General features: G+C 42.7%; 1 protein-coding gene across 3 annotated transcripts in view; it reads right to left on the bottom strand.

The window, feature by feature from the left end:
• Positions 1-3,582: 3,582 nt before the first annotated feature.
• The window catches only part of PAFAH1B1 (platelet activating factor acetylhydrolase 1b regulatory subunit 1), a 92,758-nt gene continuing 69,444 nt past the window's right edge, over positions 3,583-26,896 (bottom strand). For all 3 annotated transcript variants that reach the window (XM_063655740.1, XM_054459798.2, XM_054459799.2), the window contains exons 3-11: positions 23,124-23,208; positions 22,490-22,564; positions 21,386-21,592; positions 18,244-18,412; positions 15,828-15,930; positions 14,604-14,832; positions 12,273-12,374; positions 8,871-9,027; positions 3,583-7,470 (exon numbers count right to left, since the gene is read on the bottom strand). In XM_063655740.1, the coding sequence (XP_063511810.1) occupies positions 7,397-7,470; positions 8,871-9,027; positions 12,273-12,374; positions 14,604-14,832; positions 15,828-15,930; positions 18,244-18,412; positions 21,386-21,592; positions 22,490-22,564; positions 23,124-23,208 (1,201 nt within the window). In that variant the 3' untranslated portion in view covers positions 3,583-7,396. The remainder of the gene's footprint in view (positions 7,471-8,870; positions 9,028-12,272; positions 12,375-14,603; positions 14,833-15,827; positions 15,931-18,243; positions 18,413-21,385; positions 21,593-22,489; positions 22,565-23,123; positions 23,209-26,896) is intronic.

Raw genomic sequence — 26,896 nt, 5'->3', positions numbered from 1 at the left:
GGGAGTGTCCTGCAGGCGAATGTCACCTGTCGTCGGGTGCAGAAGGCCAGGTGGGGAGGGGTGCTGGCCTGTGGGGCGAGGCCCTGTGCATGCTGGACCCGTGAGGTCACTCAGCACCCCCCGGCTGGCCACCTGCCCCTGTCCCTTCACTGGAGGTAAGGAGGGTGGCCAGCACTGCCTAGAGGTGAGGCATTGGGGGCAGGGAGGAGGGCCTCAAGTTCGCCACCCTCGGACAGGATTTAGAGAGCCAAAAACCCAGGTGGCCTTGAGGGGCAGAGCCTGTCTCTAGAGGGGAAGTTGAGCACTCAGTAGCTGCTGGCAGCTGCTCACCATCCGTCTCCAAGAGCAGGCCCCACCAGGAACATACGCCTTTTGGGATGCTTGGAGAGATCTGTACGTCTTGGAAATTCTGAAAAGAAAAAAGTTTCAACCCTGAGTCTGTCAGTTTTCCTGAGCCAACTGGAGAAAAGGTGCTTCTGACCTGGAGGTTTTAGGTGACAGCCGGGGACAGCCATCAGCGAGTGAGTGCCCTGCTACAGAACCTCTCGGACTTCCCAGCAGCCCCAGCCCAGCAGCAGCTTCCTTTGCTGTCACCGGTGTGTCCTGAACATGCTTTCCCCTCTCCTGAGTGTTGTTAAACGTGGGCCACACCTTCATGCACCTCTCAAAACGGGGCCTCCTGTGAAGCTGAGAACAGGTCGGGTTTGATTACCGTTGTGCCTCCTCGTCACCTGAAAGGCCCGTATTTCCTGGCTGATCCTTTAAGCGTATTAGTGCCCTCAGACATCTTTTGACGACCCAAATGGCAAGGGGCTGTTTTCCTAAAGCAAATGGAGGCTCTAGGTGTGAAATCCACTTTTTCTCCTTCCCTTCTTTCAGGTGACAGGTTTCAATTTTTTAAAAAGTGGCGTCCTGGGCCAGGCGCGGTGGCTCACGCCCGTATTCCCAGCACTTTGGGAAGCCGAGGCCGGTGGATCATTTGAGGCCAGGAGTTCGAAACCAGCCTGGCCAACATGCTGAAACCCCATCTCTACTAAAATTACAAAAATTAGCCAGGCATGTGATGGCGGGCACCTGTAATCCCAGCTACTCGGGAGGCTGAGGCAGGAGACTCACTTGAAGCCTGGGAGGCTGAGGTTGCAGTGAGCCGAGATCGCGCCACTGCACTCCAGCCTGGGCAACAAGAGTGAGACTGTCACACACCCACACACACACGCGTGCACACACACAAGACTTAATTGGGGAAATTCCTATATATCCTGCAGCTGGAGAGTAAGGCATCCTGATGTGGCCCAAATTTTCCTCTCCCCTACCTCTAAGGTCTAAACTACCAAATCAACCAGGACCCCCCACAGAGTGCAGGCCCAGCCATCCTCGAATGGCAGGTGCAATGCCCTCGCTCGTGGGAGTAAGCCATTATTTTATCTTTGAGACAGTCAAGGTCAGGTGACGAAGTGGGAATGAACATCACAGGACATCGTCACAGAGGGACAAACTCCACATGTTCAAAGTGAGGATAGGCCGGGCGCGGTGGCTCACGCCTGTAATCCCAGCACTTTGGGAGGCCGAGGCGGGCAGATCACAAGGTCAGGAGTTCAAGACCAGCCTGGCCAACATAGTGAAACCCCGTCTCTACTAAAAATACAAAAATTAGCCGGGCGCGGTGGCGCGCGCCTGTAATCCCAGCTACTCAGGAGGCTGAGGCAGAATTGCTTGAACCTGGGAGGCAGAGATTGCAGCGAGCTGAGATCACCCCACTGCACTCAAGCCTAGGCGACAGTGACACTCCGTCTCAAAAAATAAAAATAAATAAAAGGAAAAAAGAGGAAACATCGGGATCCAAACCTGAGCTGCGGGGCCAAGGGACCAGTAAGTCCCTTGGTAAGGGTAAGTTTCTTCGGTAAGAAGTTGAATCATTTAGCTCAGTGGTTCTCAAACCTGAGCCTGCCTCAGTCACTGGAAGGGCTTGTTAAAATAGATTATAAATAAATCAAGCAAGCAGCCTGCATCGTTTCGATTCAGGGGTTCTGAGCGGGGCCTATGACCTGCATCTCTAATGAGCTCACAGGTACTGCTGCTCTGCTGAACCAGGGAACACACTTTGAGGATGCCTGTCCTAGAGCTTCTGGTATATCAACAGTTAAGAACTGTCTGCACACAAGTCAAGTTTCACCAGGCTAGGCAGGGACAGACAGAGCTGCCACAGCCAGCTGCCCTCCCCCTGCATGACACAGTCATGACTCCTGGAAGGAGGTTTGAGGCTGTTACATAGCAGCGAGTTACTTGCCAGGTTTTGAACAGCTAACAGCATTTCTGGATAGTGATACTAATGCTAGAACTCTGCCCCTGGGGCCCTGTCATCTGGATCTCAGCCTGGAAGAGTCTTGCAAGGAAATGGAAAAGCTGCAAAAGTGCAGGGAACTAACTTCAGACCAATTTCTTTGTTTTTTCTTGCTTTTTTGAGCCAGGGTCTTGCTTTATTGCCCAGGCTGGAGTGCAGTGGTGTGATCCCGGCCCACTGCAACCTCTGCCTCCCAGGTTCAAGTGTTTCTCCTGCCTCAGCCTCCCAAGTAGCTGGGACTACAGCTGCCTGCTACCACGCCTGGCTAATTTTTTTGTATTTTTAGTAGAGACGGGGTTTCACTGTATTGCCCAGGCTGGTGTCGAACTCCTGAGCTCAGGCAATCGGCCCATCTCGACCTCCCAAAGTGCTGGGATTACAGGCGTACCACTGCGCCCGGCCCGTTCCTTTTTTGCTCTGGGCCAAGCTCCTATTTTGGGGTAGGCTACTACTCCCAATAGGACGCAGGAAAACAGCTGGGCTGTAAGAAAGGAACCAGCACATCACCAAACTGTCCTTTGTAGGGCACCCTGAATACACCACAAAGATACAGCCACGTGTGAAGTGCAGAGCTGGGGTTTCTGGGACAAAGATGAACACTCTTACTTTGGTATATTTCAACCAAAATTGAAAACAGTATTAAGGATTTACCTTTATGAATCCAAAACCACTGAGCAAGATAAGACGCTCACTAACAGAACAAACGAGGTAGGGCCTCGTATCTTTTTTTTTCCCCCATTTTTGTGGAGAACGGGGTCTCGCTATATTGCCCAGAGAGGTCCTGAGCTCCTGGGTTCAAGCTATCCTCCCGTCTCTGCCTCCCTAAGAGCTAGGATTACAGGCGTGAGCCACCGCGCCCGGCAGGGCCCCTTATCTCTAGACTCTGTCCCTAAGAGTCTAGTCTTGGGCCTGTAACCGGCCATCCTGGCTTTGGCTCTCTGGCCACAGCGATAGCCAGTCAGAATGGGCTGCTGGGAGGGTGGGGGAGAGCTGGCCTGTGCCGCAGACCCACGCCATGACAAGGCCCAGGCTGCGGCGCTCCCTCCTCCACCCGGGTGAAGGGGGACAGCAAAGCCAGTTCGGGTGCTGCCCTAAAGGAAAGCAGCTCATGAGGCCTTACTGCCCTGACACCAATTCGTGTCACTCTTTGTGACTGGAGCTACACACAGCCCCACTTTCTATCGGCTTTCCCCTGCGCAAAGGAAGACCAAAAAAAAAAAAAAAAAAAAAAAAATCACATCTAGTTTTATAGGCATTTAATAGTTTACCAATTGGTACAATAAGATTTTTTAATATGCAGAAAACATGAATAAATTTTGTTTTACACAGTCTGAGAGCAACAAATCTTACTGTAAAACACGAGAGCAATATTATATACATTCCTTTACTGATTTTTTAAAATTGTGTCAATATCTTCAGTGAACTCTTACAATGTGGGGAACTGTTTTCCTCAATTACCACTTCTGCAACGTTCATACGAAATCAAGGCTTGCCTTCATGTCAGTGTCAGGATCAACTGTAACTCGAAGAGTCTGTGTTTGTCTCTAACATCTTCAGAGTGAGCTTTAGGGATGCCTGAAGGATGGACAGTACAAGCAAGCAGCTACTTCCATGATACAGTGGGAAGATAAAAAGGCCCATTCAGTCCAGCCGTGACCTGTAAATCCAGCTTGCCCTCCCCCCACCCCACTGGGAAAAAAAAATCCAAAACCTTTTTCCACCAGTTTTTTACATGTCACTTCTCTACCAGGAGATTCTTCTTTGCGTCATCTAGATGAACACACTGGACTTATATACAGCTGGACAAGAAAGAGTAACCAATTTAAGTGCCTTTTCCTTCAACAATTTTAACTTCAGTTGCCTAAGGATGATCAAGCCACCAATGTCAACAAAATATCCTTTACTTTTAAATAGTTTTTCTTTAAATTAAAGAAAACCTATTTAATGAGTGATATTACTGGGAAGTTCACACAGAAACAGAAAGAGGCGAACGGGAGAGCAGGGCACTGGCAGTGGGGAGACGGGGCTTGGTAAATCTAAAGCCAAAGCTTCCAAAGACTACAGCGAACGCTCCCCAGCCCGGGATGACTTGCTAACACTAGTGATTTTGAGAGTAGTGCTCTGGGCACACCATTGGTCACACCACACACAGACGAACCAGGACGGTCTTGGTCTCCTAAAGTGCAAGATGCCGTGACAACAGGCAACTAGGCTCCACGCGATGTCTACACGTCTCCATGGCACGCACTCTCAAGAGCGCGGCTAGGATTTCTTGGGCACGTTACAGATATATTTGGGTGGCACTGGAATGTCTGTTTTCACACACACACACAGTCAATAATCATCTGAGGATGCAATTCTACCAGCTTTTTATTTCTTAAATAAGTGGCCAATTGGATTGAGAAAGTGACAAAGCAGCAGTGAACCTCTAAACCAATTAATAAAAGTCCTCTACTTACAATCCAAACCAGTAACCTCATCATTGTCCTTATCCCAGGCAAGGCACAGGGTTAGACAGCAGACAGAGAAAACAGAGAACAGTCAGAAAGGGCATCAACAGGACAGTGTCAGACAGCAGTGCAGGAAACCTTTGCAAATCTGATTCCAGGTTGTAGACGGACTGCTCTCCCCCACCCCTTCGTTATTAAACAGGGCTCATTACATGTGGACCCAGTTGTGGGCCATCCCTGAGATTCAATGTTCGCTGCTTCTCACATGGAGGATGTCTGGTAACTCAACTCAGCAGCAGGCTGTGGCAATCTCCCAAGTAAGGATAACTTTGTTTACAGAGTAATCGTTTCCTCCTCCTTTGTCAACGCAAGTCGCTGTGTGCTACAGGGGGAAGACACGCTTGCTTCCTCCTGCATCGGTACCATTCTCCTTTATTGTTCAGTATCTATGAGTGATTTCTAGATGTTGTGGCTTACCCTTAAACAATTCATGCTAAAAATGAATTAAAATACAAGACATTTATACATGTACAAACAAATGTTAAGATGCACCATTTCTATGTATTTATATCTCTCAAAATAGGACAGAAAATAGCAGCAAACAAGAACAAAGATATTTTCCATAGTTTTTGTAGAAAAATCCAGTCAGAAGAGCTAAGGGAAAAAGACTTTTCAATGTAAGCAGGGTTGTGAGGCAATATTGTCCTGAAAATTCACCTACTGTATGTATTTAAGGAATCAGCTTAAGATGTAATTTTTGTCCTCAAAAATAGCCATTAGTTCTCAAAACTTTCCCTTCCAGAGACATCTCTCAGGAATCTAAAAACAAACAAGCAAACAAACAAACAAAAAGACACAAGCTAGACATAAAGCTGCTTCTAGTTAATATACGGCCTAGTCTCTGTGTGTATCTACAGGACGCTAACTCTCACCCTTTGTCTTTTGCAGGAACCAAATTTCCATTAAATACTAAAGGGGACATTTAAAAAATCACATAGTACACAAATGAATAAAATGCAATTCAGAATTTTATCTTTGTTAAACTGTCACTGTTATCTCATTGTTCTGTTAACTTTTCAAATAACTCTCTTGGAAACAAAAAAAAAACCTGTTGGTTAGCTAAGCAATGGAATTATTAATAATTGACAATGGAATAGTGCTCCAAAAGTCATGGGTAAAAATTCTCTTAAACCTACTTGTAACTTTGGGTCAAAATATACAACACATCTGGGCTGTGTAAAATGTCGAGCGGCTAAATTAGAGGGGGACATAACGGAAGTGATTTTCCTTCGGCTGGAAAAAAATCCCCAGAGTCAGACCTAGTTTTCAGAAGCATTAAGATCAAAAAGGGTTTGTTCTAAAGCATGGCATTCCACAGCAAGATTTATTCTACTTGTCCATTTTAGCACTTTTTCAAAAACCCAGGACTAAGGACATGGAGGTTGATGTGTATGATACATACATATAGACTTATCCACTTACAGATAGGCCCATATACTTACAAACATTTACATATAAACAAAAGGTGAAAACAGTACATTTTTATGCACGCTCCATTAAACCCTGTCATTTTTTTAAAACTTGTAAGTGAAACACAGTTTAAATCAATATCAGATTCATGTTGAAAAACAAACTGCTGTATTCCTCCCACTCCTTTCAAATGGGCACACAGAACCTTCTCAGTATTTCTCTGTCATTATGTAATGCACATTGCACATCCCTAAAAAACACCAAAAACAAATAGTGATTTGTACCATGACACACTCAATGGGAAGATTAAATTCTACTTGGAAGTCACATCACTACACAGTCTAATAGTATGGAGAATACAACTACAAGTATGTCTAGTGTGGAAAATAGAAGCTTAGAGTATGACAGTATTTTTTGACCTGTTTACAAAGCATTAAGACCAAAATGAAATAAATGAGTTGCTATTAGCTGCTGAGATTTTTCTTGAGATTTACAGTCATTTTCTTACATAAATATACCACTAGCCTCTGCGTGACAGGCTGCCAAAACAAATATATCCTACTGATTTGGCAAATGTGTCATGACAAAAATTCCAATGTATAATCCCCATTCATTACATAGATGGTTCAGAAGATTTTGAATTGTAGCCTTATTATCTAAAATCCTTAAAGAAGATTTATTAAGCACACTTAAGTGATGTTACATAGATACACATTTCAGAAAAAGCCCTAATAACCACCACTTTTCCCCAAATGAGGCCATCAAGTCAGGCACCAACAGACAGCAGAAAGAAAAACAGGAATTAATAATCCAACATAAAATGACACTGTCAACTATTCAGTTTAGTGCCCTAGTTCAATTGATTCAACTTCTGCCTTCTTAGGCCTGGTGTGGCCAATGCCAGCCCAGGTTTAACCCTATGGTACTTCTAGACAACGTATGTAAATTTACAGTATACAATTTGGATTCACCATGCATGAATACTTTGTGTGTAACATTTAATAAGCTCAATCTACATCCAGAATAATTTACATGAAAGGACAATATTTATTTAAACAGAGCTCAATGGGGTAACCATGGTATCATCAGAGTGCATCCAGAGGAAAAGAGGGAGGAGGGGCTGAAGGAGACGCAATCAACGGCACTCCCACACTTTTACTGTTTGATCTACGCTGCCAGTGACGACATAGGGTGCCGTCTTGTGGAAATCTGAAAGAAAAAGAAATGGTTTATTTAAAAATCACACGTAAGCCTGGGCAACAAACATAGTGAGACCCCCTCTCTACAAAATACAAAATTAAAAATTAGCTGGGCATCGTAGTGTGTGCCTGTAGTCCCAGCTACTTGGGAGACTGATGCAGAACTGTTTGAGCTGGGAAGTCGAGGCTGCAGCGAGCCATGAGTGCGTCACTGCACTCCAGCCTGGGTGACAGAGCAAGACCCTGCCCGGTCCCAACCCTCCATCACAGTGAGCCAGATACAATTTTTAATAAGCCACAAAATAAGAAAGTCCAAATGCCAGGAGTTTTCGTGTTTCTCTAATATACCATAACCCAAGAAGGTATCTAGTTTGCCAATTCAGTTAGGGAAGTTGAGACTCAATGATCAAATCCTGTATTAACATCTCAATAAAAACGCCTGTTCCTGTTTGGCCCATCCCAAACGGGGCTCAAATCTTTTTTTTTTTTCTCTTTTTAGAGGCAGGGTCTCACTATGTCGCCCAGGCTGGAGTGCAGTGGCTGTTCAAAGGTGCGATCCCCCTACTGATCAGCAAGGGAGTTTTGACCTGCTCTGTTTCTGACCTGGGCCAGGTCACCCCTCCTTAGGCCACCTGCGAGTCTCCTGTTCCCAGGAGATCACCACATTGATGCTGCACTTAGTGCAGACATCCAATCAGCACAGCACACTGTAACCCACAACTCCTGGGCTCAAGCACTCCTCCAGCCTCAGCCTCCTGAGTAGCTGGGACTAAAGGCACAGCAGGGCTCAAATCTAACAATAGAGTCTCGCCATATCCATTTACTGAACACGATGTTCCAGGCATGGCATAAATGCTCCATATTTGTGCCTAATCCTTGAACCAATCCTGTGAGGCAGGTATTAGCCCATCTTACCCAGGCTTTGGTCCATTATACTTTAGTGCATTTATTATACTTGACTGTATTCACTCTCTTAAATTCCAGATTCAAGTCCAGATGATAGTGAGGATGTTTACTCAAATCAAATACAATTTTCTGAGTTTCTAGTGTCTGATAGTATACACCTGCCAGAGGGAAAGGTTGAGGAAGATTTTGTTTGAGAAACAAACTAATAGGGGAGAAATTACCCATCAGAGTGGTAAGTAACCTCTTCACAAATTCTGGTTTCCAAAACCAATGTTGTGCAATGGAGAATGTAGTTTTTATTGTAAGGCTAACGATGGAAAGACTTAACAGGAAAGGAGAATTTAAAACAAATGGTAGGAATCCACAAAATTTTCATCTGTCTTCTCTATTCTGCCCTGAAAGCACAGTCATTTCTTACCTGGCAAAGTCCACATGATTATGTAAAATACTGTTTGTCCGGCACTCCAAAATCTAATGTTCAGAGACCTCACGAGGCGTACATACCCAAGGAGGTAACAAAGTGTTCATGCGCATTGAGGGTCTTCATGCATCGCTTGTTCTTGTAATCCCATACGCGTAGGGTCTTGTCATCAGCACAACTCAAAATAAACTTCCCCCCAGAATGGAACAGAACTCCACGTACCCAGTTATCATGACCCACCTTAAAAACAAAAAAGTTATTTGACTCAGTAAAAGGCAAAATGTTTAAATAGCATCTATTTCATAACACGATAAAACTATACATACCAAAAACATCAAAAGACCAAAAGAAAAGTCTAGGGGATTCTAGATTAAAGGAAACTGAAAACTCATAAGACATGAGCAGCGAATATAATGTACGATCCCTGACTGGGTCCTGGATGAGGGTTAAGAAGAAGTCCCACAGGGCATTATGGAAATAACAAGAACAAATCTCAATGTGTAGTCTATCAATGGTAAATTTCTTGAGTGTGATTACTTTTATTGTGGTTATTTATATACTATCCTTGTTCTTAGGTGGTTCATGCTAAAATACTTGGGGGCAAAGCGTTACGATGTCTCCAAAGAACGCTCAAATGATCAGCAAAATATACACACATACATGAAGGAAAACCAACAAATGGTAACTAGGTGAAGGATATACAGGCATTCACTATATATCCATCCATCCATCCATCCATCCATCCATCCAATCATCCATCCATCTAGTCATCCATCCATCCATCCATCCATCCATCCATCCATCCATCCAATCATCCGTCCAATCATCCATCCAATCATCCATCTAGTCATCCATCCATCCATCCATCCATCCATCCATCCACCCATCCCATCCACCCAATCATCCATCCATCTAGTCATCCATCCATCTAATCATCCATCCAATCATCCATCCATCTAGTCATCCATCCATCCATCCATCCATCCAATCATCCATGTGATCATCCATCCATCCATCCATCCACCCATCCATCCATCCAATCATCCATCCATCCATCCATCCAATCATCCATCCATCCATCCATCCACCCATCCATCCATCCAATCATCCATCCATCCATCCAATCATCCATCCATCCATCCAATCATCCATCCATCCATCCATCTATCCATCCATCCAATCATCCATCTATCCATCTACCCATCCATCCATGCATCCATCCATTTAATCATTCATCCATCTATCCATCCATATTTCCCCTGTCGCAGCAGTTCTGTTCTTGCAATTTATCTTTAAGGACATGCCCAGAGATTTAGTTAACAAAGATGTTCACAAAGCATTGTCTGTAGATCAGTGTAGAAGAGCATCTAACAACATGAGCAACGATCACATACTTTCTAAATTAAAGGTTTGCTACAAAGCTACCTTAAGGGGCATGATACCATTTTTATAAAAAATAGCAGATTCATCTACACATTAAATAAAAAGGCTTAGAACTGCACAGTTGAACATGGTAGCTACTGTCCATGTACGCCTACTTTAATATATAATAGTTAAGATTACATACAACCAACAATTCAGTTCTTCAGTCTCACTAGCCACATTTCAAGAGTATAATAGCTGCATGTGGCTAGTAGCTACCATGCTGGATAGTGCAGTTATAGCACAGCATTGCAAAGTTTTGTTTTGTTTTAAAAAGAGACAGCAACTCTGTTGCCCAGGTTGGAGTACAATGGCGTGATCTTGGCTCACCGCAACCTCCGCCTCCCAGGTTAAAGCGATTCGCCTGCCTCAGCCTTCCTGAGTATCTGGGATTACAGGCATGTGCCACCATGCCTGGCTAATTTTGTTTTTAGTAGAGACAGGGTTCCTCCATGTTGGTCAGGCTGGTCTCGAACTCCCGACCTCAGGTGATCCACCATCTAGGCCTCCCAAAGTGCTGGAATTACAGGCGTGAGCCACCGCGCCTGGCCATGCCCGGCTAATTTTTGTAATTTTAGTAGAGATGGGGTTTCACCATGTTGGCCAGGCTGGTCCTGAACTCTTGACCTCAGGTGATCCACCTGCCTCAGCCTCCAAAAGTGCTGGGATTGCAGGAGCGAGCCACTGCGCCTGGCCTGCTTTATTTTAATTATATATCATCTTTTCTTAACAGCAACATGGTATAGCTGAACTCAGCTCAGAATACTACTAGAGGAGAGTTTCATTTTCTTTTTATTTATTTATTTATTATTTTTTTTGAGGCGGAGTCTCGCTCTGTCACCCAGGCTGGAGTGCAGTGGTGCCATCTCCGGTCACTGCAAGCTCCGCCTCCCGGGTTCACGTCATTCTCCTGCCTCAGCCTCCCGAGTAGCTGGGACTACAGGCACCTGCCAGGATACCCGGCTAATTTTTTGTATTTTTAGTAGAGACGGGGTTTCACCATGTTAGCCAGGATGGTCTCCATCTCCTGACCTCGTGATCTGCCCGCCTCGGCCTCCCAAAGTGCTGGGATTACAGGCGTGAGCCACCGTGCCCGGCCGAGAGTTTCATTTTCTAATCAGTTCTTGAAGATGCTTCCACATAGGTCTGTCTGTCATATCCTACAGAGAGACAATCACTTCAAGGTATCATTACCACCTAAAAAATCTCTAAACAAACGTGGATGCCAAATTATAAAAACTACTACTAAACGAACATCCATAGATCTCCTTGGAACTCCTTTAGGCACAAAGGAATGTCCACAATCCCTTATTAGTATTGACATATCTTTCTATGGAAATACAGATGCTCCTAAATAAGCCAAATAAACTAGATCATGTGAGCAAGGAGGTATAACAGTTAAAAGGATTCATAAAAATAAAGTGAAACAAAGAAACAAACATCTTCAACAGTGAACAGGTCTCTAAGAATGCTGCTTTTTCTCCGTAAGAGATATTACACATTTATTTTATTTTTTTTTTTGAGACAGAGTCTCGCTCTGTCGCCCAGGCTGGAGTGCAGTGGCACGATCTTGGCTCACTGCAAACTCCACCTCCCGGGTTCACGCCATTCTCCTGCCTCAGCCTCCCGAGTAGCTGGGACTACAGGCGCACGCCACCACGCCCAGCTAATTTTTTGTATTTTTTGGTAGAGATGGGATTTCACCGTGTTAGCTAGATCTCCTGACCTCGTGATCCACCCGCCTCGGCCTCCCAAAGTGCTGGGATTACAGGCGTAAGCCACCGCGCCCGGCCGAGATATTACACAATTTTTAAAGATACAGTGAGCTAGTAGCATCTCCCCCTCAAACACCGACAGGCTCTACAGATTCTTTATAGAACCTGCATTCTAGAGAAATAATGTTCACATCACTATAACAACAACAAAAGCTAAAGGAAAACTATCTTTATAAAGAAGTTATTTTAAAGCCCAGAATAATTCAGATTATTTAAGATATCATAAAGCATTAATCCAAAAAGGTATAAAACAGTGAAGATGCAAAAGAAACGATTATGCAAACTTACGAGGGTCATAAGGCACATGCCAGTACTGACATCCCACATCTTAATAGTCTTGTCTCTGGATCCAGACAGCAAGAATGGCCCAGGTTTACCACTTTTTTTAGTCTACAGAAAACATAATAAAAATTAAGTTTCCCACACAAGAAGTTAGGTACGTACTTTAAATGGCTTCTATCTAATAATTATCTATATTTCCAATTTTGTTGCATTTTGGTTTTTTGTTTGTTTTCAGATGGAGTCTGGCTCTGTTGCCCAGGCTGGAGTACAGTGGTGTGATCTTGGCTCACTGCAACCTCTGCCTCCCGGGTTCAAGCGAATCTCCTGCCTCAGCCTCCCAAGTAGGTGTGATTACAGGCACGCGCCACCACACGTGGCTAATTTTTGTATTTTTAGTAGAGACGGGGTTTTGCCATGTTGGGCAGGCTGGTCTCGAACTCCTAACCTCAGGTGATCGGCCCACCTCGGCCTCCCAAAGTGCTGGAATTACAGGCGTGAGCCACTGCGTCCAGCCCAATTTGTTTTTATCTGTTGAAATACACAAATCTTTCACACCACACCTATGCTATACAGGAAGGACCCAGATAATGTAAGAACAGAAAGTCTCTATTTAGGTTAGGACTCAGTTTTCATAAAACCAACAGATAATAAATTTACTTTTCAACATTTCTGTAATCACTATTTAATTTAGCTTTTACAAATCCAACCAAAACCAGATTTATTTATTTATTTTTTTGATCTGGATTAGGGAATATTCATTTATTTCAAGACAGGGTCTCATTCTGTCACTCAGGCTGGAGTGCAGTGGAACAATCATAGCTCACTGAAGCTTTGAACTCCTGGGATCAAGCGATCTTCCTGCCTCAGTCTCCCTAGTGGCTGGGACTACAGGAGTGTACCACCACACCTAGCTAAGTTTTTGAAAATTTTTTCCCTCATTAGTATAGTGGTGAGTTAAAAAAAAAAAAAAGTTTTCTGTAGAGACAGGGGTCTCGCTATGTTGCTCAAACTCCTGGGCTCAAGTGATCCTCCTGCCTTGACTTCCCAAAGTGCTGGGATTACAGGCGTGAGCCACTGCACCTCTGGAGGTGCCACGCACCAGAATCAAATTTATGACATACAGCATGTAACCACCACCAGAGGGCAGTAAACAGAATCTCAAAATGCAATGGGCCAATCAAAATAAAGAGAACTCACAAGAGAAGGTTCATTTAGAAAAATAAGTGGGATGGGGGTAGGGGGAGAGGAAACTGCCTCCTTTGTTTATTGAAATGTGTTTTAAAAATACATGATAGGAATGCCTCTATCAAAATCAATGTGAGGCCAGGCATAGTGGCTCACGCCTGTAATCCCAGAACTTTGGGAAGCTGAGGTGGTCGGATCACTTGAGGTCACGAGTTTGAGAGCAGCCTGGCCAACATGGCAAAACCTTGTTTCTACTAAAAATATAAAAATTAGCTGGCAGGGTGGTACATGCATCCGTGGTCCCAGCTACTCAGGAGGCTGAGGCAGGAGAATCACCTGAACCTGGGAGGCGGAGGTTGCAGTGAGACGAGATCGCGCTACTGTACTCCAGCCTGGGCAACAGAGTGAGACTGTCTCAAAAACAAACAAAACTTTTAGACCATTCATTTTCATTCATTTATTAGAAACAGGAATCTTGCTATGTTGCCCCAGGCTGAACTTTAACTTCTGGACACAAGTGATCCTCTTGCCTCAGCCTCCTGAGTAGCTAGGACTATAGCCATGTGCCGCCGTACCTTGTAATTTTTAACATATTAATAATAAAGACCAAAATCATAAAGATCACAAAGAAATGTGTTAAAACTCCAGGCTCAGCTAGTACTTTTAAATGATCAAGAACATCAGAGGCCGCCATATGAAATAGTCTTCATTTAAAGAAACATTTATACTATCGCCTGTGGGATTAATTTTAAAAAATAAATACTGAACTGCATTTTACCATAAATTTATAAATAAAATCATTATGTTCATTAATGAAAGCTATTTTTCTGACAGAAAACTTTAACCTCTCCCTCAAGTTTGGTTTTACATTGAGATGATCTCATAACAATGGTTTTTCTGATAAATTTTAATTCTTTAGGAGAATACCCATCACATATCAAATCAAGGATAGGCTGACAGCAATAATAATCACTGGTTAAATAATGTAAACACATCTGCAAGCTGTGAAGAGTAGAGAATTTCAAGATTCAGAATTGTGGGATGCAGATTTTTAAATGCACTAACAGCCCTGAAACTGGGAATTAGCAAAGTTATCTAAGGATTTAAGATATCAGCAATAAAACCATGAAGACAAGTTTGCATATACAGTACCTCAGATCCTGTTGCTTCAGAGATGGAGGAATATGAGCTTTCCGGAGCCCAGGAAATGCATTCTACCACATGTTCATGCTCTCGGAGCTCAGCCTTGCATTCCTTTGTTGCTACGACCCATACACGCACAGTCTGGTCATTGGAACAGCTGGCTATCAGAGTGCCATCTTGATTTGGTCGCACCATACGTACCCATTCTCTGTGTCCTGTGAATGTCTTCACACAGTAGCTGTCAATATAAATAATAACTTACATTGTGAATGACAATCATCAGGACACTTCTCAGAAGTGATACAAAAATATGGACTGGGATGAAGAGAATGGTACCAAGTTAGAGATGCAAGTCGACAGAATAAATGTACAATCCTGGTTAATTAAAACGGGAAAAATAAGCTAACAGACCTATCATTAAGGAGCTAATAAAATCAACATCTAGAAGATAAAATATGTATAAGAAATAACATCTTTCAAAACTAAATGCACACTTAAAAATATTTCCAGCCATACTGGAAAAAAGCTATGCTCTACTAATCTGCGTAAAACTAGTAACTTTGTATTACAAAAATCAAGTGTAATTCTACGCACAACCAAATTCAGCCTAACAGAGGTATACCAGCACAAAGATTATTTACACTTTAATTTAAACCCACAGAGAGATCACCTAAAAGAAGATCACAGAGGAAATAAGCCATTACACAGAAATGCTTCTCAAGGACATAGAGTCTCTGCTTACGATGTCTCTGTGCTCCTTTTTGGGACACATGTACAGATCAAACTTAGTTTTAAAGTATATTTAATATGACTGTCATAATGATCATTCTGGGTTAAAGTCGAAATGACTGTAACACCAGAACGCAATTTTGTTTTGTTTTTTATAAATATGTCTTTAAGCTGATGTCTTTTCTTTTTTTTTGAGACGGAGTCTCACTCTTGTTGCCCAGGCTAGAGTGCAACGGCACGATCTCGGCTCACTGCAACCTCCGCCTCCCGGGTTCAAGTGATTCTCCTGCCTCAGCCTCCCGAGTAGCTGGGAATACAGGTGTGCGCCACCACACCCAGCTAATTTTTGTATTTTTAGTAGAGATGAGGTTTCATCATGTTGGCCAGGCTGGTCTTCAATTCCTGACCAGCTGATCTGCCCGCCTTGGCCTCCCAAAGCACTGGGATGACAGATGTGAGCCACTGCACCTGGCCGCTGATGCCTTTTCAACTAAACTTACTTACCCAGTTTGCACTTCCCACATTTTTATAGTTTTATCCCTTGAGGCAGACACTATATGATCTCCATTGGGCATGATGGCTACTGAAGAAACATTGTGGTCATGGCCTAAAACACATAACAGCAATATATTATGAAGTAATACACCACACCAAGAGCAATGAAACATCAATTGACCATGGGATTTTACCATGGGGTTTCACTATGTCAAAGCAAGTTCTAAATACACTGGATTTTATACAAACTGGATAAGAAACCTGGATTTACAAGATAAAGTTAAAAAAATCAGTAAAAACAATCCATAAGGAAACAGTCAACTCCATTTAGGATTAAATTTTAACCTGTACAAATGGTTTAAAAACAAAAGGCATCACGATTATCAACATTTGAATATATTCATATACTTACCTCAGTGAGTCTGAATGTTTACATATGAACGCTAAAAACAATTTTTTTTTTTTTTTGGTGAGGCAAGGACTTGCTCTGTTACCCAGGCTAAAGTGCAGTGGTGCAATCATAGCTCACTGCAGCCTTGAACTCCTGGGCTCAAGAGCTCTTCCTGCCTCAGCCTGTCGAGTAGCTGGAACTACACAGGTGTGTACCACCACACCCACAACTATTTTATTTTTTGTAGAGCCAAGGTCTCCATATTTTGCCCACACTGGTCTCAAACTCCTGTCCTCAAGCAATCCCTCCTGCCGTGGCCAAAAGTGCTGAGATTATAGGTGTGAGCCACTGTGCCTAGCTTCTAGGTTGATATTCTAAGATATAAAAAAGATAAAGCGAATGGATACGAAAAATGGGGAATTGTTTCTCTGTTTAAAATGGTGGGCCAGGCACAGTGGTTCACGCCTGTAATCCCAGCACTTTGGGAGGCCGAGGCAGGCGGATCACGAGGTCAGGAGTTCAAGACCAGCCTGGCCAATATGGTTAAACCCTGTTGCTACTAAAAATAAAAAAATTAGCCAGGTGTGGTGGCGCTTGCCTGTATTGCCAGCTACTTTGGAGGCTGAGGTGGGAGAATCATTTGAACCTGGGAGGTGGAGGTTGCAGTGAGCCAAGATTGTGCCACTGTACTCCAGCTTGGGTGACACAGCAAGAGGCCATCTCCAAAAAAAAAAAAAAAAAAAAGGTGGTGTTGGGGGTTAAAAAAAAAAAAAAAGCATTAGAAAGAACTCTTTTTAAAGTTAGAGCTATAAGACATAGGCAACTTAAAGAAAAATAAATGATAGACCTTACGTGGCTCACGCCTATAATTCCAGCACTTTGGGAGGCTGAGGCAGATCAGGAGGTCAGGAGTTCGAGACCAGCTTGACCAACATGGTGAAACCCCGTCTCTACCAAAAATACAAAAATTAGACGGGCGTGGTGGCACGTGCCTATAATCCCAGATACTCAGGAGGCTGAGGCAGAAGAATCACTTAAACCTGGGAGGCGGAGGTTGCAGTGAGCCAAGATCGCGCCACTGCACTCCAGCCTGGGCGACAAAGTGAGACACCGTCTCAAAAAAAAAAACACCAAACAACAACAACAAAAAAAAAAAAACAGTGTTCATGCATGGAATTCCTGTAATTATAAACTTCCCCAATGCATTTAATTTGGGGCAGGGGGCGGGGAAAACACAACCTTCAAATTATGCCCTCTAGGTAAACACATAGTTTACTCGTGTTAACATCATGGATAATCTGTATGTGTTCCTTGTACAAAATCCCAACATTCAAATGTCATCACGTATAAAGAAACAACAAAAATCCCTACGTAATGAGCATCTCCTATGTGGCAGGTACTACACCAAGATGATTTCTCTTATGACTTCATTTTATCCTCATGACAACTCTATGACTCTGGTATTATTACCTCTGTTTTGCAGATGAAAGAGGTTTAAATTTTCTAATACCGTAAGTAGACAAGTAGGAATTTGAACCCAGGTGTCTGACTCCAAAGCAAATTACTCTCCACAAAACATACTGCCTCAGAAAACAGTTCCCACAACAAGACCCGGGAACTAATGAATGAGGGCATGGGGTGTGTGCGCTCATTTCACTGAAGTGAGGAAGAGAATCTGGGCTCGTTTTCACTCGACCTGCTCTCTCTGGACTTCAGTTTCCCAACTAAGAAAAATTAAAACACAAACAAAACCATTTTTAACTCAAATACAGATAAACGACCTGGCAGTTTTTCTTACCAAAAAACACTCATACAAATATTTTATATAAAGTACTAAAAGATACTTAAAACTTCACAATAGAAAGCACTCTCAACTACTGTGGCTTATTGCTGGACTATCTACATGGTATGCTCTTCCACCAATACTGACAATTAAGAGGTGAATAAAGGAACCCTGTACACTGTTAGAAACAATATTCTTTCTGAAGTACCATGATAGAAATTACTATGAAAGCACTATCCTCTACCCCTTACCGTGCATGGTTCTGATGCATTCAAAGCCCTGAAAATCCCATAGTTTAATGGTCATATCTGCAGAACAGGAAGCCAGAAGCTTGCCGCTGTGGTCGAATGAAATGTCCTGTACAGAGTCTGTATGTCCTTTAAGAGTTCGTTCAAAATCTCCAGTCTCATAATCCCACACCTGTTAAGTGAAGAGAAAATTGGTTGACAACAACTCCATCACTCCTTTCTTGTTTCACATTTGCACTCACAGGCCAGTCTGGCACCTTATTGAGTAATTAACCGAACAAGTAACAAAGGATAAGTATTTTAGAAATATTGTATCTCATGTATAAATGGGTCTCTTTTTCTACAGGGAAAACTAATGTTGCAATTATTAAAATCTATCTCTAGAACCACATTTATAAGGTTTCTATCACATAACCAACTGTAATAGTGATAAGGTATATAAAGTCACAAGACACAGTCTGCTCCCTGTCTCAGAGCAGGAATGACATGTAAATAAGGAAACTTAAGGGGAAGAAATAAGAGGAAAGAAAGAGAAAGAGATGGAAAGGAAAGGGAAAGAAAGGGAAAGGGGAAGGGGAAGGGAAGGAGCTTCAGGGGGCTATAGCAGGCATTTGTATGTAGAATATTTGAGGAACAATGGATGAATACTCGATCCTACTAGACCAGCAGAACTCAGACATCTAAAGGGCCAAGGAAAGATTTCAGAAGATGTAAACTGTTCATGAATAGCAAATTAACAAAAGCATATGTCATTCTGAGTTAAAAAATGAAATATGGCCGGGCGCAGTGGCTCACGCCTGTAATCCCAGCACTTTGGAAGGCCAAGGCGGGCGGACCACGAGGTCAGTTCGAGACTATCCTGGCTAACATGGTGAAACCCCGTCTCCACTAAAAAACACAAAAAATTAGCCGGGCACAGTGGCGGGCACCCGTACTCCCGTCTACTCGGGAGGCTGAGGCAGAATTGCTTGAACCTGGGAGGCGGAGGCTGCTGTGAGCCAAGATCATACCACTGCACTCCAGCCTGGGTAACAAGAGTGAAACTCCGCCTCAAAAAAAAAAAAAAAAAAATTCTTATTGCTGGCTAAATCACTATTATAGAAAACATTATAGTGAACATTTTTGAATATAAAAAAATTCTGTCCTCATTTTAGAATACTTAGGTCAGACAGTAATGGGGAGAAACAATTAGTGGGTCAAAAAGTATAAACTTTTAAAGCCTTCATATACCCTGTTAAATTGATATCCCGTAAGACTGTATCAAATGTAATGAGAATGACTACTTTATCAAAATCTTATCATCACTGGGAATTCTTATTTAATAGGTAAAATATCTTGACAATTTGACACACATATATATGTATGTGTGTCTCACTCTGTCGCCCAGGCTGGAGTGCAGTGGCACGATCTTGGCTCACTGCAAGCTCCGCCTCCCGGGTTCACGCCATTCTCCTGCCTCAGCCTCCCGAGTAGCTGGGACTACAGGAGCCTGCCATCACTCCCGGCTAATTTTTTGTATTTTTTAGTAGAGACGGGGTTTCACCGTGTTAGACAGGATGGTCTCGATCTCCTGACCTCGTGATCCACCCGCCTCGGCCTCCCAAAGTGCGGGGATTACAAGCATGAGCCACCGCGCCCAGTGCAATTTTTTTCTTTTTAAGACAGGGTCTCACTCTTCGCCCAGGCTGGAGTACACTGGCTCAATCATAGCTCACTGTAGCCTCCAACTCCCAGGCTCATGTGATCCTCCCACCTCAGCCTCCCAAGTAGCTAGGACTACAGGCGTGCACCACCACACCCGGCTAATTTTAAGTAGAGACGAGGTCTTGCTATGTTGCCCAGGCTGGTCTCTAACTCCTGAGCTCAAGCAGTCCTCCCACCTTGGCCTCCCAAAGTCCTAGGACTATAGGCATGAGCTACCACACCTGGCCCATAATTTCAGTGTTTATTTCTTCTGCTGTTAGTCGTAAGGCCAAACCGTCGTTACTATTTGGTTAGTTGTTACTACCTTTTTGAGACAGTCTTGCTCTGTCGCCCAGGCTGGAGTGCAGTGGAGCGATCTCGGCTCACTGCAACCTCTGTCTCCTGGGTTCAAGCGAATTTCCTGCCTCAGCCTTCCAAGTAGCTGGGACTACAGGCGCACGCTGCCATGCCCAGCTAATTTTTTTGTATTTTAGTAGAGATGGGGTTTCTCCGTGTTGCTCAGGCTGGTCTTGAACTCGTGAGCTCAGGCAATCCACCCGCCTCGGCCTCCCAAAGTGCTGGGATTACAGGTGTGAGCCACCGTGCCTGGCCGATTGGTTATACCTTTGTAAATGAAACTTAATATCTGTAACTTACTTTGAAATAACCCTTAGGATAGAGGCATCTATCTAAATCTACTTATATTGCAACTATCTTATCTTTCTGTAGGTGGTTTATACAACTGTCATTTTATGGTGTCTGGAACAAAGGCAACTTAAAAACAACTCTTTTCCTAATTAAAAAAGCACAACATTAAAAGGTAATAAATATGTTTACTGTGAAAAAAATTTTTTTAATGAAATACATAATTTATAAAATGAAAAGCTCGTATATTCCCATACTCCCGGAAAGCCAATTTTAAATACATCAAGGAAAGTCCAATTTAAATGAATCCTCTACTGAATTCTTTTGCAGTATAGATTCACCCTATCAATTACCAGTTTGGTCAACCAGTATTTCACACATAACCTCCGTTTAAAGGTAAGACACACACTTTTCATTCTCCAAGAACAAAAATTGTTCAAGCACAAGGTGATCTACTGACATCAACTCAGTCAGTGACACCCGACTTTCTCAAATTCACCATCAAACTTACCTGGCAGCATGCCTCTCAGGAACCACAATGACATTTTATTCCAATTCTGTCTTTTAAGATTTAGAACCAAATCACATGTTTCAGAGTACCTCCTGTCCCTCTTCATAGGCCCTCATTTTCAGGATCTTTTAATTTTCTTCACCCTATTAACTTTAAGTCTACTTTTTTTTTGAGACAGAGTGTGGCTCTGTCGTCCAGGCTGGAGTGCAGTGGTGCAATCTCGGCTCACTGCAAGCTCCGCCTCCTGGGTTCATGCCATTTTCCTGCTTCAGCCTCCCGTTAAGTCTGCTTTTAACAAAAAATTACCTTAATTGTAGCATCCTCTGAAGCAGAGACCATAACACTGAACACAGGATGGAAAATGACTCGAGTGACTGGACTCCTGTGACCACTCAATGCGTATTTTTCTGGCGGACGGGGAATCCATTCTTTTGGGTCTCGTTTCTGACCAAGAGGTCCACCTGACGTAAATTCTTCTTTTGCTTCATTTAGCTTTGATTCTAATTCCATAACCTTGAAAAAGAACATGTAGTTACGTACAGATAGATTTCAATAAAAATAGCATGGGACATTTTAAAAAACTGCCTTTATTTTGCAACTATGTATGTAGGATACTTGAAAAAATTTCAGTAATCTCCAAAGCATTTGTCAAATTCAAATGAAAACTATTTTATACAGCATCAAAATCTAAGTCATGTGAGGAAACTAAAAATTGAAAAAAATTCAGTACAATTGCCTTAACTCTTTAACACAAAGAAAAATTTCAATTTATATCTGGTGACAGAGTCCTCTACTAATTAGAGAAGGGCAGTGAATTTGTCTTGGTCCCTCTAAGGCTGCTACTCTTAGTAAGTTCTTTCCAAACCACATTATATATGATAATAATAATATTAATAAAAGCTAATATTTATTGAGCATCTACTATGTGCTAAGCACTTTTCTAAGAGCTTTATATGATGAACTCATAACAATGTTATTTACTTATTCTAACTTTGCCTATGAAGTATACATTTTAGGACTGGAATATTATTTGTTGTATTTACAGATAAAAATAAAAGCTCAGAGATAAAAACGACTTGTCTACGAGCACACTTCAGTGATCTTTTCCCAGCATCAATCACAATGGCTCCATGTATTCTTTCCTTCTAAGTGCACAAATGAGTTCTTTCAGTTTCAATTCCTCAAAGTCAGGACTATGCAGATTGAACCCAGTCAGCAACTCCAGATATGTGAATTACCATGTATCTGCAATAATATGCCTAGGTCATGCTTTTCATGAAGCACAAAAAATGTATTTTTATTTGCTTTTTAAAGATTAGATGCAATTATTAATTAATGCAGAAGAATGTTATTTTCAGAAAGTTTATATAACCAAATACAACTAATTTTAAAGAAAAAAGACTTAGTTACCTTCTTTTGTAATCTAATAACAGATGTCCATTTTTTTTCCAAAAGACCAGCATACTTTTTATCTAATTCTTCATTCTAGAGAAAATAAATTTAGAATCTTTTAAAAAATGGCTTAACTATGATCCTCAAGACAAAGATTATTCATCTTTAAGCCCAAACATTATTAAAAATCTGATTATAAAAAAAGGGAGTGGCTGGGCACGGTGGCTCACCTGTAATCCCAGCACTTTGGGAAGCTGAGGCGGGTGGATCACCTGAGGTCTGGAGTTTGAGACCAGCCTGGCCAACATGGCGAGACCCCGTCTCTACTTAAAATACAAAAATTAGCTGGGTGTGGTGGTGCGTGCCTGTAATCCCAGCTACTCGGAAGGCTGAAGTAGGAGAATCGCTTGAATCTGGGAGGCAGAGGTTGCAGTGAGCCGAGATCACGCCACTGCACTCCAGCCTGGGAGACAAAGTGAGACTCCATCTCAAAAATTAAAATAAAAAATAAAAAAAAAGGAGTGAAAATCAAGTTCAGTACCAAGTAGACCACAATAACAAATGACAAAATTGTGCATAACTGTTAACTACAGATACTTGAGTAAAAATCCACTCATTAACTATACTTTGAATTGTAAAAAGTAAAACATACCATATCTAATTCAGCTTCCTTTTTAAAAACTGAATATGCCTCTTCATAGCCATTTGAACGAAGATAATCTGCTATAGCTCGATTTCTGAAAGAAAACAAATTCAAATGACTCCTAAAAAAAAGACCTCGTTTCTATTCTGAAGAAATAGAATTTATTTAAAATCTCATTAACCCTGAAGATACTCTTTCAAGAGTATTCCCTTTCAAATCATACAAGTATTTCATTAAAAAGGGCACCCCCGCAAAGCCTCCAGAACTTTTAGCCCCCGTCATAGTACATCCAAAATATTATATTCTTAGTTTTAAGTTTTTCTTTTTTTTTTTTTTTTAACATCAGAAGAGAAACTACATACTGATAAGTTTCAAATGTGTTGCTTACCTCAAAGGCTGTAGGCACTCTATAGATCAAGCTATGGCTGTGTGACAGCAATCATCAATTTTGCTAACATTTAAATTTAGTCTTTCTTTACCACTTGTTATACACTCAAGGTCTGACAGCTGGAATTTAGTTTTGCAGAGAAAAGTTTTGAGAAAACTAAAGTATTTTCATATTAGAAATAACTTTGAACCATTGGAGTGGGTGAAAAAAAGCAATCATACACTATTAACTTAGTGTACTGTCATAGAATGAGACATTCATTTAGAATTAGAACTTGAAGGTTAGAGAAGTTGAATTAGCCTTTTCATGTTTGCCTTCTACAGTTTGAGTACCCGTTATACAAAATGCTTGGAACCAAAAATGTTTTGGGCTTTATAGACAGAGAGAGAGAGAGAGAGAAAGAGAGAGAGAGATATATACACAGATATAGATATAGATATATATCACGAAGTCAGGAGTTGGAGACCAGCCTGGCCAACATGGTGAAACCCTGTCTCTACTAAAAATACAAAAATTAGCTGGCGTGGTGGCACGCCCCTGTAATCCCAGCTACTCGGGAGGCCAAGGCAGAAGAATTGCTTGAACTCAGGAGGCGGAGATTGCAGTGAGCTGAGATCGCGTCACTGCACTCTAGCCTGGGCAACAGAGCAAGATTACTTCTAAAAAAAAAAAAAAAAAAGGCCAGGCGTGGTGGCACATGCCTGTAATCCCACCTACTTGGGAAGCTGAGGCAGGAGAATCACTTGAACCTGGGAGGCGGAGGTTGTGGTGAGGCCAGTTCACGCCACTGCACTCCAGCCTAGGCAACAACAGCAAAACTACGTCTCAAAATACAAAACAAAACAAAACACTCTCCAGTAGTATTGTACAACTGGTGGGATTACTGGCTTTAATTCAATGGTATGTTTAAAACAAATCAGCAATGAAAGATAACAGGGAATTACCAGCAAAAACTTTATGTTCCAGGTAATTAAGAGCATGCCAAAAATCAACGTATAATAATTACAGGGTTAAGCCAGTGCAGTGGCTCACGTCTGTAATCCCAGCACTTTGGGAGGCCGAGGCGGGCAGATCAACAAGGTCTGAAGTTCAAGACCAGAGGCCAGGAGCGGTGGCTCACACCTGTAATCCCAGCACTTTGGGAGGCCGAGGTGGGCGCATCACGAGGTTGGGAGTTCGAGACCAGCCTGGCCAACATGGTGAAACTCCGTCTCTACTAAAAATACAAAAATTAGCCAGGTGTGGTGGTGTGCGCCTGTAGTCCCAGCTACTTGGAAGACTGAGGCAGAACTGCTTGAACCCGGGAGGCAAAGGTTGCAGTGAGCTGAGACTGCGCCACTGCACTCCAGCCTGGGAAAGAGTGAAACTATGTCTCAAAAAGAAAAAATCCAGAGAATTTTAGCACTACCACCTTTGATGCCCTGCCTCTCAATATTTAAGCCAACAATCTGATGCAGTTAACGTAGAACCTTTAACTTCAGCAAGGTGTACCACCATTACCAAAAATAAGAAGTAAAGACTGAAGAACCTCAGCAGGTGGCAGTGGCTCACACCTGTAATCCCAACACTTTGGGAGGCTGAGGCGGAAGAATGGCTTGAGCCTGGCAGGTTGAGGTTGCAGCAAGCTGTGAGTGAGCCCCTGCATTCCAGCCTGCCTATCAGAGCAAGACTCTCTCTCAAAAAAACAACAAACAAAACAAAACAAAAACCCACAAAATTCTTGGTTCTAACAGCCTAAAGGGTGCTTCTAGGGCTTGCTACTAATTTCAGTTGTTGACCTAGAGTTGATTTTTGTCAGCTTTATTTTATTTTACTCCACCACTGCTGGAGTGCAGTGGTGCGATCTCTGCTCACTACAAGCTCCGCCTCCTGGGTTCACACCATTCTCCTGCCTCAGCCTCCGCAGTGGGTGGGACTACAGGCACCCGCTACCACGCTCGGCTCTTTCTTTCTTTATTTAGAGACAGAGTTTCGCTCTTATTGCCCAGGCTGGGGTGCAATGGCGTGATCTCAGCTCACCACAACCTCTGTCTCCCAGGTTCAAGCGATTCTCCTGCCTCAGCCTCCAGAGTAGCTGGGATTACAGGCATGCGCCACCATGCCCAGCTAATTTTGTATTTTTAGTAGAGACAGGGTTCCTCCATGTTGGTCAGGCTGGTCTTCTCAAACTCCTGACCTCAGGTGATCCGCCCACCTTGGCCTCCCAAAGTGCTGGGATTACACGCGTTAGCCACTGTACCTGGCCTCATCAGCTTTATTAAGGATGGAATCTTCGCCTCTTTGAAACCAGTCACTAGAATTAAAGAGAAATTCACACAGAAGTAAAATGGAATAGACCAAAACCAGTAATACTATAAAGAATCAGAGAAGGCTGGGCGCAGTGGCCTACGCATGTAATTCCAGCACTTTGGGAGGCCCAGGAGGGCAGATCACTTGAGGACAGGAGTTCAAGAGCAGCCTGGCCAACATGGTGAAACCCCATCTCTACTAAAAATACAAAAAATTAGCCGGGTGTGGTGGCAGGAGCCTGTAATCCCAGCTACTTGGGAGGCTGAGGCAGGAGAATTGCTTGAATCTGGGAGGCAAAGGTTTCAGGGAGCCAAGATTGCATCATTGCACTTCAGCCTGGACGACAGAGTGAAACTCTGTCACACACACACACACACACACACAAAAAGGTTAGAAAAAGAAAAACAGTTATGAAAAATAAAAAAGAAAATGGTTAAAATCAAAACTGAGATGAAGGACTTTTATCCATGAGCAAACAGATTCTAGCTAGACAGCCTAGGCTTAAATATCAAACTATTACAAACATACTGAATGAAATTATTTTCTAAACTATTACAAATTTATGAAAATGCCAGGATTTGATTTTAAGCACTTTAGCTGACTTCCGACATTCATTTGTTTTTATCCCCTAGGGTAATTTCTGCAGCTGTAATACTAGTCATAACACCTCATCAATACCACCCATAATAATCTTTTTTTTTTTTTCTTTTTGAGATGGAGTCTCCTCCAGGATGGAGTGCAATGGTGCAACCTTGGCTCACTGCAATCTCCGCCTCCTGGGTTCAAGCGATTCTCCTGCCTCAGCCTCCTGAGTAGCTGGGATTATAGGCACCCACCACCATGCCCAGCTAATTTTTTGTATTTTTTGTAGAGATGGGGTTTCATCACATCAGCCTCCCAGAGTGCTGGGATTACAGACATGAGCGACCATGCCTGGCCAATAACAGTGTTTTACAAACTGTATACTCTAGTATTCTAAGAATGAAAAAGTTCTAAGAGTTCTGTAACCATTTTAATTTCATTGCTCATATGAAGAAAAAACAAGGTTAAGCCAAAGGCTGACGAACTGAGATGTTTTCTTACTAGACCCATTTAAAGAGATACA

Source organism: Pongo pygmaeus, chromosome 19 (assembly GCF_028885625.2).
Source record: "Pongo pygmaeus isolate AG05252 chromosome 19, NHGRI_mPonPyg2-v2.0_pri, whole genome shotgun sequence".
Classification (NCBI taxonomy): domain Eukaryota; kingdom Metazoa; phylum Chordata; class Mammalia; order Primates; family Hominidae; genus Pongo; species Pongo pygmaeus.
The sequence above is the reverse complement of the archived record's forward strand: the minus strand, read 5'-3'. Positions and strand labels throughout refer to the sequence as shown.